The following is a 17,928-nucleotide window of genomic DNA, read 5'->3' on the forward strand; positions in this document are numbered from 1 at the left end:
AACAATTACACATTATGGTCATAGTTAAGGCTGCCTGTTTTCAGATAAATTTGATGAAGTTGTGTGCTAGGTCTTGTATACTGTGGATGTCCCAGCATGAATATATTTTCAATATGGCATATATGAGTTCAACCATTTATTTAACTGATTTTGAGGCATCGGGATGGTGAAAACCTCACTTCAGCAGAAACACATTAGATTAATTTACCTTTATAGGCATCCCCAAAAGTTATGCTTTATAAATCACTTGTGCTTAAGACATTGTAACAATGAGTTGTAAAGTCAATCAGAGCCAGGAGAATAACGGATTTTTTTGGTTCACTGGTAGTACCAAAATATATACAATTGGGGGATGGGCATAATCATTTTGGGGTCGAACAAAACATTTAGTTTGACCCAAAAACAAAAATGTTTCATTTTGACTTTGAACAATTTTTTACTTAAAAAAAAAAATATTATAGGGAAATTTATAAACAAGAAATTAATCAAAAAATTTAAAAGTCTAGTTTAGAAAATGTCAAAACAAATCTTTTTAAATTTTGCAGATATGTATTTTAGGGCTTTTTCCAAGTTTTTTTAAACCAAAATAATTTAGTAACATTGACACAAATTCATAAAATGTTATGGTGCCACCAAATCTGCATCTTCTACTGAAAAAAGTTCGTAAAAAAATTTCACCCATTACTGTTCACAACACTTACGAAGATCTTCCATAAGCACCAGGACACCACCTGTTCTGTACATTGCACATAAAATTTACAGAACAACTATTTTAGAAAAGGGTTGAGAGTCTGAAAATGCTCCTAAGAGACAGTGGAACCTAGTGGTTAAACCACTCAACTGGCTCTCAAGAGACCTGGGTTCTATTTCCAGCTCTGCAACTGCCCGCTGGGTGACCATAAGCAAGTCACTTCACCTCAATTTCCCCTTCTGTAAAGTGGTGATAAAACTGACCTCCTCTGCAAAGAGCTTTGAGATTTACTGATGAAAAGCACTACTATAGCTAGGTATTATTATTATTTGGTCTCTCTCTGCCTGCAAAGGCAGGGTCCCTTATTTACCATGAGTCCAAATATAACAGATTTAGAAAAAAATTAAAATGTAGAATTCTAAGAATTATCTATAGAAGCTTTGCTGTACTGTCCAGAATGCCCTAAATTCCAAATTCAATCACTCAGGCGGTCCCAGAGCTAGAAGCAAGAGTCTCTAGCAAGCAAAGAATCTCTCCTTTCAAACAATATGAAGCTCCTTTTTCTGGTTGTGAGATATCACACCTTAAAACTGTCTCTTTTTCAGGACTCAGTATCCCATCTTGGGTCTCAGATTTCTTTAATTCTGTGGGGAAATTCCACATTGGAGGAGACAAATATTTTTACGGCAAGGTTTTGTTTTTGTTTTTTTTAAGGTGGTTATTTTCAGCTGGCATGGATATGGAATATTAGAATAATCTCAGTGAGATAAAATAGTGATCATAATGCAGGCAAGAATTCTAAACTGCATAGTAAGTCTAAATTCTGACATGGATACCACCACCCCATGCGATGTGTATACACTAAGGGGACAGTCTTTTAATGTGTACGTAGCAGGGGACCTCTGCGTATTAACATGATACAAATAAATATACATCATCTCCAGATAATGTGAAATTTACTGCAGAACTCTTGGTAAACAAGCTGGACCGTATGGTCACCACTATAATTACTATTTGTATTACCATAGCATCTAGTCATAGACCAAGACCTCATTGTGCTAAGCGCTATACAAACACAGAACAAAAAAGATAATGCCTGCCCCGAAGAGAGTACAATATAAGACAATAGACCACAAATGGACAGACAGACAGACGGGGTAGCACAAGAAAACAATGAGACAGTATTGGCCAGCACTATAAGCAGTGGTCTCAACACATCAGCAGCCTAACCACTGCCAGGATTTGCAGACGTCACAGAAAAGGGGGATGTTAAGGAAGATAATGAATCAGTTTTGTGAATGTTTACATGGAGCTTTTCCCAAGTGTGAAGGGCAGCATGGAAGAAAGCACAAAAGGACTTCTTCAAAAATTTTACATGTAGGAGATGGAGGCTGATCCTTGCAGCAGCTTTCTGTATGGATATGACATAGTGTTTACTTCAGACCATTTACTTCAGCTTGCTTCAGACCACTTCTCCAGTTTGTCCAAATCATTTTGAATTTTAATCCTATCCTCCAAAGAACTTGCAACCCCTCCAGCTTGGTATTGTCCGAAAACTATATAATTGTACTCTGCCATTATCTAAACCATTCATAAAGATACTGAGCAGAACCGGACACAAAACTGATCCCTGCAGGACCCCACTCATTATGCCCTTCCAGCATTACTGTGAACTACTGATAACTACTCTCTGGGAACAGTTTTCCAACCAGTTTTGCACCCACCTTTTAGTAGCTCCAACTAGGTTGTAGTTCCCTCGTTTGTTTATGAGAAGGTCATGCAAGACAGTATCAAAAGTTTTTCTAAAGTCAAGATACACCACATCTACCACTTTCCCCCATCCACAAGGCTTGTTACCCTGTCAAAGAAAGCTACCAGGTTAATTTGACATGATTTGTTCTTGACAAATCCATACTGTTACTTATTACCTTATTATTTTTTAGATGTTTGCAAACTGATTGCTTAATTATTTGCTCCACTGTCTTTCTGGGTACAGAAGTTAAGATGACTGGTCTGTAATTCCCCGGGTTGTCCTCATTTCCCTTTTTATAAATTGGCACTATATTTGCCCTTTTCCAGTGTTTTGGAATCTCTCCCATCTTCCATGACTTTTCAAAGATAATCGCTAATGGCTCAGATATCTACTCAGTCAGCTCCTTGAGTATTCTAAGATGCACTTTATCAGACCTTGGTGACTTGAAGACATCTAATTTGTCTAAGTAATTTTTAACTTGTTCTTTCCATATTTTAGCCTCTTCTGATCCTACCTCATTTTCACTGGTATTCACTAAGGTAGACGTCCAATCACCACCAACCTTCTTGGTGAAAACCAAAACAAAAGTCATTAAGCACCTCTGTCATTTCCACATTTTCTGTTATTGTTTTCCCCCCCTCATAGAGTAACAGGCCTACCCTGTTCTTGGACCTCCTCTTGCTTCTAATGTATTTGTAGAATGTTTTCTTGTTATCCTTTATGTCTCTAGCTAGTTTGATCTCATTTTAATACCAGGTACTCAAGTTCACCCATTTTAGTATATAGACTTCCAGCATTTGTATGCAAGTACTTACAAAATGTGTCACTTTTTAGCTGTCTGCTGTTAAGTGATGCAATTGAATGGGACTCTTTTTCATTTGATTGATCATCAATAGATCTTCCTTTAAGGGATGTCTCTGTCCACACCTGTCAGTATTCCTCCAGCTCTTAATTTAAAAACTCTTCTACAACCTTTTTAATTTTTCATGGCAGCAAACTTGTGTTTATATTTTCAAAATCCTTATTTCTTGTGCCCTGCCAGTGTATTTGATGCTGTATAAAACAGAGGAGCACACAGAGCTTAATTTAGAAGTGTCAGGAACTGACCAACATGTAATTTACACTACCACTACATGGCCTCTTATTTTCACTTATGATCCATACCCCCAAAAAAATTTAATATTCTAAAATGACAAAGAATACAAATCAGGCACACAAAACACTAGCTGACTCACATATGGATACAACTAGATACTCCTGGGGGAATTATGCACTACTGCGCATGCACATAATTAATGAGCCCTGCAGATTTCTAAGTTTTTGCACAGAAAAAAGCTTCTGCCGAAATGTTGCTGCAGTTCTGCCTTTTGCCCACCATAGGGCGCTGTGGCGGAAGAATGGGAGCAGCTCCCAGCAGAAAATATCTTCTTTACTTCTGCCTTTTACCCACCAGAGGGCGGTGTGGTGATAGAACAAAGCTGCCGCTCCCTGCCAGTGAAGGAAGAGAAAGAGAGCTGCCTTCTTTGCAGCGGGCCCGGTCAGGAGACAGGGGCTATGGAAAGACGTGTGGGGTTGCTGTGGGGTCAGTCTGAGGCTCATAAGGGCTAGTGGGGGAAGACAGACTGGGGCAGGGGCTGAATGGGAGTGAAGGCACAGGACCACAGGGGGGAGGGAGGTACAGAGACACCTGGGGACAGGGGAGTGGCTGGATGGGGGCACAGAGACACATGGGGACAGGGGGAGAGGGTACAGGGACACAGGGAGGCCGGGTGGGGGCACAGAGACATGGGGATGGGAGAAGGGTACAGGGGGACTTAGGCACAGGGACTGGCTGGGAGAGGGCACAGAGACACACAGTGATGGGTGAGGGGGTAAAGAGCTACACAGGGACAGGGGAGTGGCTGGGTGGGGGCACAGAGACACATGGGACAGAGGCAGATGTGCCTGACTGAATGGGAGAAGCTAGGGGTCAGCCAGGGTCTGCACGGGGGAAGCTCCATAACAATCCCTCCCCACCACTCCAAAAAACCTGTTCCATACTTTTCCCACCCGTACCCAACAACTCTCCAAGTTCACACCCAAGCTCCTTCCCAGCAATTTACTTCCCTCTCCCTCAGCTCCTCTGTTACCCCTGACTCCCCAAACCTTTGCACTGCTTCAGGGGGTGCGGGAAATACAGTTCTGTATTGTAGTTTAAATAAATTATTACTCAGAGTTCTGTATTAATATACCTAGTAAGGAATCTATTTGTCAAAAAACATTTCCTGAATCTTTTTTGTTAGAATCATAGAATATCAGGGTTGGAAGGGACCTCAGGAGGTCATCTAGTCCAACCCCTGCTCAAAAGCAGGACCAATCCCCAATTAAATCATCCCAGCCAGGGCTTTGTCAAGCCTGACCTTAAAAACTTCCAAGGAAGGAGATTCCACCACCTCCCTAGGCAACGCATTCAGTGTTTCACCACCCTCCTAGTGAAAAAGTTTTTCCTAATATCCAAACTAAACCTCCCCCACTGCAACTTGAGACCATTACTCCTTGTCCTGTCCTCTTCCACCACTGAGAATAGTCTAGAACCATCCTCTCTGGAACCACCTCTCAGGTAGTTGAAAGCAGCTATCAAATCCCCCCTCATTCTTCTCTTCTGCAGACTAAACAATCCCAGTTCCCTCAGCCTCTCCTCATAAGTCATGTGTTCCAGACCCCTAATCATTTTTGTTGCCCCTCGCTGGACACTTTCCAATTTATCCACATCCTTCTTGTAGTGTGGGGCCCAAAACTGGACACAGTACTCCAGATGAGGCCTCACCAATGTCGAATAGAAGGGGACGATCACGTCCCTCGATCTGCTCGCTATGCCCCTACTTATACAGCCCAAAATGCCATTGGCCTTCTTGGCAACAAGGGCACACTGCTGACTCATATCCAGCTTCTCGTCCACTGTAACCCCTACGTCCTTTTCTGCAGAACTGCTGCCTAGCTATTCGGTCCCTAGTCTGTAGCTGTGCATTGGGTTCTTCCGTCCTAAGTGCAAGACCCTGCACTTATCCTTATTGAACCTCATCAGATTTCTTTTGGCCCAATCCTCCAATTTGTCTAGGTCCCTCTGTATCCTATCCCTACCCTCCAGCGTATCTACCACTCCTCCCAGTTTAGTACCATCCGCAAATTTGCTGAGAGTGCAATCCACACCATCCTCCAGATCATTTATGAAGATATTGAACAAAACTGGCCCCAGGACTGACCCCTGGGGCACTCCACTTGACACCGGCTGCCAACGAGACATGGAGCCATTGATCACTACCCGTTGAGCCCGACAATCTAGCCAACTTTCTACCCACCTTATAGTGCATTCATCCAGCCCATACTTCTTTAACTTGCTGACAAGAATACTGTGGGAGACCGTGTCAAAAGCTTTGCTAAAGTCAAGATACAATACATCCACTGCTTTCCCTTCATCCACAGAACCAGTAATCTCATCATAGAAGGCGATTAGATTAGTCAGGCATGACCTTCCCTTGGTGAATCCATGCTGACTGTTCCTGATCACTTTCCTCTCATGTAAGTGCTTCAGGATTGATTCTTTGAGGACCTGCTCCATGATTTTTCCGGGGATTGAAGTGAGGCTGACTGGCCTGTAGTTCCCAAGATCCTCCTTCTTCCCTTTTTTAAAGATTGGCACTACATTAGCCTTTTTCCAGTCATCCGGGACTTCCCCCGTTCGCCACGAGTTTTCAAAGATAATGGCCAATGTCTCTGCAATCACAGCCGCCAGTTCCTTTAGCACTCTCGGATGCAACTCGTCCGGCCCCATGGACTTGTGCACGTCCAGCTTTTCTAAATAGTCCCTAACCACCTCTTTCTCCACAGAGGGCTGGCCATCTATTCCCCATGTTGTGATGCCCAGCGCAGCAGTCTGGGAGCTGACCTTGTTCGTGAAGACAGAGGCAAAAAAAGCATTGAGTACATTAGCTTTTTCCACATCCTCTGTCACTAGGTTGCCTCCCTCATTCAGTAAGGGGCCCACACTTCCTTGGCTTTCTTCTTGTTGCCAACATACCTGAAGAAACCCTTCTTGTTACTCTTAACATCTCTCGCTAGCTGCAGCTCCAGGTGCGATTTGGCCCTCCTAATTTCATTCCTACATGCCCGAGCAATATTTTTGTACTCCTCCCTGGTCATATGTCCAACCTTCCACTTCTTGTAAGCTTCTTTTTTATGCTTAAGATCCGCTAGGCTTTCACCGTTAAGCCAAGCTGGTCGCCTGCCATATTTACTATTCTTTCGACACATCGGGATGGTTTGTCCCTGTAACCTCAACAGGGATTCCTTGAAATACAGCCAGCTCTCCTGGACTCCTTTCCCCTTCATGTTAGTCCCCCAGGGGATCCTACCCATCCGTTCCCTGAGGGAGTCGAAGTCTACTTTCCTGAAGTCCAGGATCCATATCCTGTTGTCTGTATTGTTACAGACTTACTTGCTGACAGGTATTTTGAAATAAATGGCCAACATAATTGACACTGGTGTGATTATATTTGTGTTATTTTGACAAATAAAATATGCAGAACTTTGCAGAATTTTAAAATATTGTGTGCAGAATTTTTATTTTTTTGGCGCAAAATTCCACCAGGAGTAAACTAGAGCAACACTTTAAAAGAAAAAGGACAAGACAAGCATGTCTTTTTTTTCTGGGATGGATCTTCCATGATTTCATGGGAAAACAGTGTTTTAAGAAAACACTTAAGACTGATTCATCATGAGATGGAATAGTGATTTCAGGCAATGAAAGCAGAAGCATGAAAACTAGTGTGGGAGGACACCCAGGGAGCTGTTAGAAGTTTTGTTCAGGAAGAGTGAAGAGGGGAGAGGCATAGGAGGAGCTGAGAACAGTGCACATGTGTGCGGAACTTCAGAGGTGAGGACAAAAAATTTGAACCTGATAAGGAAATATAGTAAGAAGGGATTCACACAGAGGCACCATGTCATTAGAGCTGCATGTGAAAAGAATTTGTAACAGTGGCAATTTGAATAGATTGGAACAGGGCAAGCAGATTACCGTATTCTCTATATCATTGACTTGAGGGCACGCAAATACTGTAATCTGTGATGCTTAACTTTCTTGTATTCCAGCAATCCCATCCACTGCACACAGGCCCAGTCTACACAAGTGCTGTATTTGTTTACTCCCGAGGGAATTTTGTGCCAATAAATTAAAAATTCTGCACCCCAAAAAAATAATTCTGTGCACAATATTTTAAAATTCTGCAAAATTCTGCATATTTTATTTGTCAATACATAATTGTGAAGGCTCCACCATGGCAGTGGGGAGCACAGGCCACTGGCTGCACAGAGATGGGAGATCACTCTGTAGGCCCCCCACCCACCCCAGAACACAGACCCTGCAGTGAGGCTGCACCTGACTCTTGACAGTGCACTGCCCAGAAACAGCCCAGGGCCCTACCCCTCCACACCAGGTGCACCAAGACAACAAGCGAGAGGGACAGAGTCTCCCATGCATATCCCGCCCTGGGCCCCAATCCAGGTGTGGGGCAAGTAGGTTCAGCCCAGCAGGATCCAAATGTGGAGGAGCTTGGTGTGGGGTGAGAGGGTTCATTGTGGGGCAATCTGGGTGCAGGCAGCTTGGTGAGGGGTCTGAATGTGTGGGGGATCTGGATGCATAGGGGCACATTGAAGATTCCAGGTGCAGGGGGATCCTCTAATTTTTTCCACCCATGTGTGGAATGAATTTTGTTATGTGCGCCAATATCAAGGTAATGTGAGGATGTGCGCCACCAGTAGAAACAAAAAACCTAGATATAATATATATTTTTAAAAGGTATCATAGGGATAATTACTCCAGTTAGGACACGTTAGGCATTTTAGAACTCAGTACTCAAAGAATTAAATTAAGGGAGAAAAAAAATCATGAAATGCATAGACCAGTCAGAAAACTGAAATAACAGCACTTTGAAAGAATAAAGTTACAGGGAATATATGTGCATTGCAGGAAGTACCAAGTAACAACAAAAACAATAACACAAATGTGTGTTGGGAGGCGACTGTGAAAGAGACAGAGAGTGCGTGTGTGTGCGCGCTGGCTGCTGGGGAAGTGTATGAGAGACCTTGCACTGTCTCTTTAAGCAGAGAAGCACTCACCAGTGAAGGTTCCTACAGACCGCAGCGACGTCTAACTCCTAAACCCTGTCCCCCCTCCCCGGCTCTGCGGAAATGTGGAACATGGAGGGAGGTGAGGTGGGGGGAGGGGACACCCTGACATCAGCACACCCCCCACTCTGCCCTGCACAGAAAGCAAGAGGGTCTTCGGAGCAGCTGGCCAAGGGCTCCAAGGCAGAGGGCAGGAGCAGCGTGGCAGCAGGGGGAGGGGCACACGTCACTGCTGTGCACGGTTCTACTAATCAAGTGCGTGGTACTTGATTGACTCTTGCATGGCCGCGCAGCTTAAAGGGAACTTTGGTCCTGGGAGAGTGGGCCTTGGTGGGGTGGGGTCCAGGTGCAGGTGGTTGGGGCTTAGTGGCGGGGTGGGGGTGAAGGCTCGTCGGGGTAGTTCAGGTGCGGGGGGAGGCTCATCGGGGTGTGAATTCAAGAGGGAGCTCAGCAGCGGGTGGTCTGGGTGCAGGGGGAGGAGCTCATAAGGGGTCCAGTCTCCGGGGAGGGTGAGGCTTGGCGGAGTGAGGGTTTGGATGCAGGGGGTGAGGGTCGGCAGGGGGGGTCTGGGCATGGAGGGGTAGGGCAGATAGGAGAACAGCTCCCCATACAGTGACCTTTTCCCCCTCATGGCTGAGGAGCGATGGGGCCTGTGGAGCTTCCTGCAGCCAGAAGGGGAGTCTAGGGGTGGATCTGACATCCTCTCCCACCCCCAGCTCAGCTGGGACTAGCAGCTGAGCCCAGCGCAGGGTGCGAGCCCACAGTGATTTACCTCTCTGTCAGCTGCTCTGGGTACCTGAAACAATGGGCCCGCACTGCAGGGGAGGGGTGTGTGACCACTCTTGTGGCTTCCCTTTCCTTCCTTGTCAGAAGTCATTTTTCTGTAGAGAAGTAAAGAAATCTGCAGGGGACGTGAATTCTGTGCACACACAGTGGCACAGCATTCCCCCAGGAGTAATTTGAGATTCATTTCAAAACACAAGTTCACCTTGCCTCCCCCAGATTTTGAACAATGATTATGTTACACAAAGAAAACAATGAATCCATGTATCAGCACATTCTGAAAGTGACTTTACACATGGTTTGGTCTGTTGACACTGGAGGCCAAAGAGCATTCAAAATTTGTCAGAGGGGAGTAAAGTCTAAATAGTGTTTTGAATTTGTTCTTTTCAAATATGTCTCTCTCTAGGATTCATAGGGCCAGTGAGAAAGTTCCTACAAGGTCAAGCGTCATATGATGGAAAGCTGAAGGGGTAAACAAAACATCTGTAGAGGTCAGCTTGCTTAAAAATGATTGAAGACAAAAAAATCCCTAATTTGCCCATGGTCGCTGATGTCCCTTTGAAGTGTGCAGATATTGGAGCATGATTTGAAAGCCTGAGACTATGGAGGAAGACATGCAGAGAAACAAAAAGATTGGGAGGAACAGCAGGAATCAAGAAAATACACAGTAAAGGTTGTTTTCCATGTCATAAACAAGATCACAAACCATACAGAAACTCACCTTTTAAACAGTTTTTAAGTAATTATCACTATATCGTTCTAAGACTTAAATAAGAAGAAGAAAAGTGGATTGGTGGGTAGAACAGGGACTGGGGTGTCAGGACCCTCAGGATAACATGATTTTTATGAACAATGTATGTATACATAAATGTTCAGTTATTTAATAAAGAAGTGTCAAATTATATTGCAAGGGAAACAACTGCTTTATGACAGATTCTGGGCACCATTCAAACATTGTCAGTGTCAGTATATTTCCCTGTTAGAAAACTGTAAACAGAATTTGAAACTAGAAAAGAAATATGGGCTAACAGATATAAAGATGTGTGTGACTATATCTCTTTATGTGTAAATAGCACCATGTTTAGCACTATGTTCTATAAAGACATGCTCTTTTACTGCCTCCGTGAGGAGATCCAGATACACAGTCCCAGTTGGACTGTAAAGTATTTCCTGGCAAACTACTCAGGGTCTGAACTTTAATACTCCTCCGAGAAGCAGTCACTGAAAGGATTGCACAAAAGAATAAAATAAAAAGTCTACAGTCCAGTAGCAACACACTTGCACAGAGTAGTCTTTTAACTAGTCAGATTAAAAAAAAGAAATGTACAATGTTTATTTAACGTAGTAGATATATTCTCTTCTTCCCATTATGTAGCACTACTCATCTCAAAGGACTTTGCAAACTACACACTGAACACACACATGCAGAAATACAACCCCCCTTGGGGGTTGATGAGGGCAATAACAAGCCAGAGCTCAGCACAAAAGTAAGACAGATTAAAAACTTATCAAGGACAGTAGGAAAACCCCCCTACTCTTAGGAAGATGACATAGGACCTTTAGTATCATCTCAGCACACAGTACCTCTGCGTTTTTAAGCAGAAGACCAAACCACAAGAAGCTACATTGTACTCAGTTTATACACCTTGCCTGTGATGAAAGCAACTAACCATCAGAATTCTAGAATCTGGACATGTTGGAGCATAAGGTCTGGTCTACACTTCAAACTTAGGTAAACACAGCTCCACAGTCCTGAGTGCAATAGCTATGTTGAACTAACCCTCAGTGTAGATTCAACTAGGTCAAGGGAAGAATGCTTCTGTCAACCTAGCTACTCTTGCTCAGGGAAAATCCTGTTACAGTGACGGACAAAACCCCTTTAAATCGCTGTATTCTAGGTCTACAGTATGGTTTACAGTGTCACATAGTGCCCATAGTGTGCACAGATGAAGTATTGCAAAACTGATATTAGGCCACTATCCCTCCAGCTCCATCAAGCAAGTACAACAAATAGATAATTATGTAAGTTTGTTGCTTCCTATTCAACCAAAAAAAAAATAAAATGTATAATCCAAGATTAAAATGATCAAAGGTGTTAAAGCAGGGGTGGGCAAACTTTTTGGCCCGAGGGCCACATCAGGGTGCAAAACTGTATGGAGGGCTGGGTAGGGAAACCTGTGCCTCCCCAAACAGCCTGGCCCCTGCCCCCTATCTGCCCCCTCCCACTTCCCATCCCCTGACTGCCCCCCCTCAGAACCTCCAACCCATCCAACCCCCCACTGCCGGCTCCTTGTCCCCGACCGCCCCCTCCTGGGACCCCCGCCCCTAACTACCCACCAGGACCCCACCCCCATCTAGCCCCCCCCTCCGCTCCCCGACCCCTGACTGCCGCCCCCTAGAACCTCTGCCCTATCCAACCACCCTCTGTTCCCCGTCCCCTGATCACCACCACCCCCAAACCTCCACCCCCTGCTCCCTGTCCCATGACTGCCCCCCAGGACCCCTGCCCTTTATCCAACCCCCCGGCCCCCTTACCATGCCACTCACATGCAATGCTGCAGTTAAGACTTATCCGCAATCATTGCAGAGACAAAATTACTTTGAACTATAGCAGACATCCAGAAAAGGATGGCTTACAAGACTGATTCATATCATATCTTGGGAGAAGCTTTCCCTTGTAATTACACTTATTTAATGTAATTTTTCCTGTAGTACAGTAATTTAAGAGAAAACAATAACTGCCATAACCCTTAGAGTCTTCCATCTTCAGAGTGGTTTCCCAATGTTCACTACTTAAACATAAAGCCAAAGAGGTAGAAATTATGGCAGACTATTATTCTTTAAGTGCTATGGCGATGGGTTCTATAGAAATATTCTAGACTGATAATGACTGGAATACTTAAGAGTGGCAGAGATTCTGAATTATTTCTAACTTTGCCGAGTGCCAGCTCTACCTTCCAGATCTGTCCTCAAGCCTATTAAAACCTGCAAAAAAAGTCCTCCCCTCCGCTGCTGGGCCCTGCTCCTGCTCACTCCCCCCTGCTACTGGTTAAGTCCCCACAATCAGAGGTACAGGTATTAGTGCTGCAAAAGGAAATGAACTGCATGTATACAAACATGTATTACACAAACTACAGATTTAGGTAGCTGTTTAGAGGAAAGAGAAGACTTACTTGCCACCCCTGATGCAAAACCATAAAGCAATCCTCCTCCATCTGTCTGCTGCTGGAAGACATGGGAACCTGGGGGAGGGCTTCTCTCTTGTCTAATGAAGTTATATAACAATGTTTTCACAAGTCTGCTGGTGTATGGGAGACTGAAAAGAAAGAAATCTAATATTTATCAAAGTACATGAAGTAACTACATTGGTAACTGCACTAGAACTTAAAAGAGAGATTAATATAAATATATTTGCACAACAGGGCAGGTATTAACCATGTGAATAAAAACTCAGAACTGGAATATTTAGCACCACTATAGTGCATTCCATCCAAGCAACTTAATGATCTCGGCAGACATTACCTAACCCACAGAAGCTTAATTCAGTAAACATTCCTGTTTTACAGATGGGGAAGCTGAGGCAAAATGAAACTAAGTATCTTGCCTGAGGTTAAATAAGACATAAGTATGTTTAATATAATTTTTCCTGTCCTATAGTGATTTAAGAGAAAAAAATAAATGCCATAAATTCTTAGAGCCTTGCATCTTCAGAGTGGTTTTCCAATATTCACTACTTAAACATAAAGTCAAGAAAGTAGAAATTATGGCAGATTATTATTAAGTGCCATGGCAACGGGTTCTAAAGAAATATTTGAGACAGATAAAGACTGGAATAGTTGATAGTGGCAGAGACAGCCAGGAATAGATCCCAGGTATCTCCTCTCGCAGTCCAATGCTTCATCTACAAGTCCATCATTCTTCTCTTTAATAGGGAAACTTAGTGAGGTATGCATCTTGATAAAGTTATAGGTTTGATGCCTCCTTTTATTCTCCAGAATGTAAATGGTAGCCAGGGTTATAGACACTTGTTTAAAGACTCTCTCCTGATGCTGGTCATTTTCTCCATCTTAAGGACATTAAAACGTATTAGAGTGGATTGATTTAAACCAAAGCAATTTAAATCACTGATTTTAAACAACAAGCAAGAAACCATGATTTAAGTAATAGATTTTCATTGTGTTTTGCATTTTTGCATTTTATTTATTTTCCTAAAGACAGGTTGAATCTCACTGGTTGATAACTATTAAAATGTTTGATTTGCAACTACATAGAACATTTACACTAAATTTAGTGTTGTTTCTTGTTAACCAGGAGGATACACTGTATACTCATTTATTTAAGCAATTGAATAGCTTAACTTCTTACTAGTTGACTAATATTTTACTTGTGGTATGTGCCAAGCTCTATTTGGCTGGAAAATCAAATTAATTTGAAAATGAACAAAAACATTTTTTATTAAATAAAACTGCCTTAAATGTGCTGAATACATATAAAAAAAGTTAATGAAAACATATTTTTCATTTTAAATTAATTTTTGTAAACCAAGGAAGTATTTGTAGTTAGTGAATTGAACTGTTTGTTTCTGATCACCACGTCCTTAAAGATTATAGAATTAGTAGCTCTCGTCCCCTCACATTAGTTTTTATCCATAGATTGGAAGAGGAAAACAAGCTTTCCTGCTTTTTCAACTCTCATTTGGTTTATTAACTTTGAATAAACTAGTTCAATAACCTGAAATGAAGAAAATATTCTCTGTGCAGCTGCAGATGAGGTTACTGCTTTCAAAAGCTGATTTAGCACCTTAGCAAACTCTGGTTCCCCATGCTTAGACAGTGATTTCCACCAGTTTAGTGGCCTGACTCCCTTTGAAACTTCGCAGCAAACACATACTGCTTCATATTTTTGTATTTAATTTCAATGACTGTAATAGATTATAAATTTAGGTCTTAACGTATGTTGTCAGTTTCAAATTTAATTTTAATAGATCTATTTTTAATTAATAAATCTCTATTTCAATTAAATTTTTTAAAATCTGGGGTTTTTATCCATCCCGACACTTATGTTGATTTGCCCATTGCTGTACATGTGTGCCAAGCACTCCATCAGCTATATACAAAGGAGTAAGCAGCAACAGCAGGTCTACAGGAGAATTACTGTCTACAGCTAATATTGCCAATGTTTATTTTTTGTTTCTCTTACAGTTTAAAGCTAGAGCATAAATAGCACACAGGAAAGTGTTTTTTTTAAAAATATTCTTTCACTTCTAATAATCTATGATGTTATCAGTATTGTAATAATACTGCAACAAGAAGCTCTGCACAAGTGGACTCCTGCCGAGCACCACTGACTTCAACAGGGCACTGTATGGAATCACTTGCAGGACTGGGGACTACAGACTTATGTTTGTTTTCAGTATGATTTTTAAACTGCTAGTGTCCCTTCAATTTGCTCCATCATATTTCGCCACCCAAGAAGAACATTTTTATTCAGTGAAAGGAAATATACGGTACTTATTCCATTATTCCTCAGCATTTTGGCTACACAAAACAGGTAGACTGTATTTTCTCCAACATTTATAGTTACGAAACTAGTTGCAACCAATTTACATTGATTAGTGAAACACATGACCTCACCTCAGTGACTGTTAGTGGTAGAGAAGAGAGTTGTTGGAACTAAATGAATTAAAGGGAAACCACCGCAATATGTTTAAAAACAATTCAGAATTCATTACCTAAATTCTCCAATGCCAATGGGACTACTCATGTAAGTAAAGTTAAGTACGTGATTCAGTGTTTACAAGATCAGGGCCTACTAAGCCTCTGTCTCTCACTTCCCCCATCTATACAAATAGGGTTCATACTTCCTTATCTAACAGAATAATTCAGGAGCATTTTTGAGGCACTCAGGTACTACAGAGAGAGGAATACTATAGAAAAAGCCCACAGATAAATATAAAAACAAAAAGTAAATGACTTCTTTTAAAATAAAAGTTTTAAGTAATTAATAAAATTTATAAATGATACATATCAAGTTATAAGGTCCTTCCAACCCTGATATTCTATGATAAGGGCAAATGGGATCCAGAATAAAGCTGTACTGAAACCAGGGTATGGGGAACCTTAAATGTGAAACACTTCACTAACATTTGGCAATGTTTTGGGTTTTTTGTTTTTTTGTTTTTAAAATGGCAGAATAATGCAATAAAACTGATTATATTTTCCTCTCCTTACACTGTCTACAAGTACAACAATCAATGAACACAAAACAGAAGTTTATCAACAGCATGAAAAACTATTTGCTTTTTTCTGTGTTGAATGCAACTCTGTAATGTGACGTACCATCGGCCACACATCAGGTATTTATGAATGATGCTCTCTCGCAGAATTTCCTTGTGAAATAGTTGGCAGGAAAGGAAGACAAGAAGTGTCGTCACAGCTTCCAGGGAAATGCTGTATGTTATGTCTCTGCAGGGAGAAGAGAGAATAGTCATAAGGATCAAGCTATTGTTTCTATTTACAAACTGACTTTTACATTATGAGAAAATGCTCTAAATTCACATGTTTATACAATGCTTAGCACATTGGGCCTGTATCCAATCTATGCCTGTTTCCAAAAAAGAGACCACCCCCCCACCCCACCCCACCCCACAAAAAAAGGAGACTGTATTTAAAAAAACCCCACAATTAAATACCCAAAATACACAAGCTAAAATTTTAAATTTTTGACCAAGCTTAGTCACTCACTAAAATAATGCATATATCTTAAAAAACTGCTCTGACATTTGCACTTCATATGCATTTGTTTTAAAAATGAACAAAGAACAGTGAGAGGCCAGCTCTAATACAGGAAATATTTAGGGACACCAGAGGGCACTGAGACCAATGTGGATGCAGGTTGCTTAAGCTCTAAAAAGGCCCACCAGAATCCACAAACATTGTCCCCTAAAACACAACATCTAACCCCAAGAAATATTGCACCACACTACTGAAACCCCCAAGATGCCCTGTAGCTTGCATCTTCCCCTGATTCCAAAAGCACCAAAAAACCCGAAGATCTGCCTCCCCGATTTCTACAATCAAGATAGTGCCTGAGCCTGATGGAACGCAGCTGATGACTGTCCCACAACAGGTGGCTGCAAATACTGTTGAAATTAAATCTACAGTTTCCACCCTACAGACCACCATGACAGAGATTCAGATGGACAGGTGAAGCAGAACACAGAGTTTCTGAAGTGGAAGATGACTTCAAAGAAAACAAATTTCTGAAGCTGAGCACCTCGCTGGCACCATCCCACCCACGGCTGAGCAAACAAAAAACAAAAAGAAACAGTCAGACACTCAGTGATAACCTTGCTCCCCCAAACCCTGGAATTTGCCCTGGATGTGAACTTCACAGCAACATGAATACCACTTAGTAAAAGGAGTGAGATGTGAACCAAAGATCTTCTAACTCCCAGACCAATGGGCATTCCTGAATGCCAACAAGTATTTCATGAGGGGAAGGATGAGTCTCTCTCATGACATGCTACCACCAAAAAAATGCATGGCACTTGGCTGGTCTGTCACTAGTCACTTTTGAAAATTTTGCCATAGTTACTATTCTCTGAAATCTAGAATCTTTACATTATGCTAGACCTATCCCTTGACCTATATATAGTTCAATGTCAAAGATACCATGACATTTTTCCTTCCTTTAAAAATTAATTATAGTGTAAAATCAGGCTCTTTCAAATAATGACAACTTAAAAAAAAGTTATGCTCTAGTGCACTGAATGGGAATGGACAATTGAATTTAAAAGCAGGCTGGACTAAAACTCACTGCTCTGCTAATTAGTCTCAAGATTACACTGGAAATGATCCAATTTAAAAAATGCACAAGTTCTCTCCCTATGAAAAAAGTAATGTGATGTTTAGTAAACCCAAGAATTTTTGGTTTCAGAGTAGCAGCCGTGTTAGTCTGTATTTGCAAAAAGAAAAGGAGTACTTGTGGCACCTTAGAGACTACCCAATTTATTTGAGCATAAGCTTTCGTGAGCTACAGCTCACTTCATCAGATGCAATTTTTGGTATTCTCAAGTTTATTATTTCAAAGACTGCCAATAATTTGCATTACTATAAATCATAAGGAATGACCATTATGAAATACTTAGAACATATACAATATTGCATAGATATTCAGTAACCAAATCTCCTAATATCCGACCGTAGTAGAGATTAAACACATTAACCAAGAGGTTAATATTTGCTCAAAGTCATAGAATATCAGGGTTGGAAGGGACCTCAGGAGGTCATCTAGTCCAACCCCCTGCTCAAAGCAGGACCAATCCCCAATTTTTGCCCCAGATCCCTAAATGGCCCCCTCAAGGATTGAACTCACAACCCTGGGTTTAGCAGGCCAGAGCTCAAACCACTGAGCTATCCCTCCCCCTGAGCCAATAGCAGAAGTGAAATTACACTTTCCTGGCTCCCAGTCCCATACACAGTCCATTCGACTATGCTACCTCCAACACTGAAACACATTTTACAAGGTTAGGCAGATT

The 17,928-nt window shown here is 41.9% G+C and overlaps 1 protein-coding gene across 4 annotated transcripts in view; it reads right to left on the reverse strand.

Annotated features, from left to right (window-relative positions):
* The window catches only part of DYM (dymeclin), a 382,693-nt gene that overhangs the window by 265,870 nt on the left and 98,895 nt on the right, over positions 1–17,928 (reverse strand). For all 4 annotated transcript variants that reach the window (XR_013346107.1, XM_077816663.1, XM_077816662.1 and 1 more), the window contains 2 exons: positions 15,728–15,853; positions 12,563–12,705 (listed from right to left, as the gene is read on the reverse strand). Coding sequence is in view for 3 of the 4 variants with exons in the window: in XM_077816663.1 (XP_077672789.1) it covers positions 12,563–12,705; positions 15,728–15,853 (269 nt within the window). In the remaining variant the exon portion in view is untranslated. The remainder of the gene's footprint in view (positions 1–12,562; positions 12,706–15,727; positions 15,854–17,928) is intronic.

This window comes from Eretmochelys imbricata, chromosome 5, assembly GCF_965152235.1.
Source record: "Eretmochelys imbricata isolate rEreImb1 chromosome 5, rEreImb1.hap1, whole genome shotgun sequence".
Lineage (NCBI taxonomy): Eukaryota > Metazoa > Chordata > Testudines > Cheloniidae > Eretmochelys > Eretmochelys imbricata.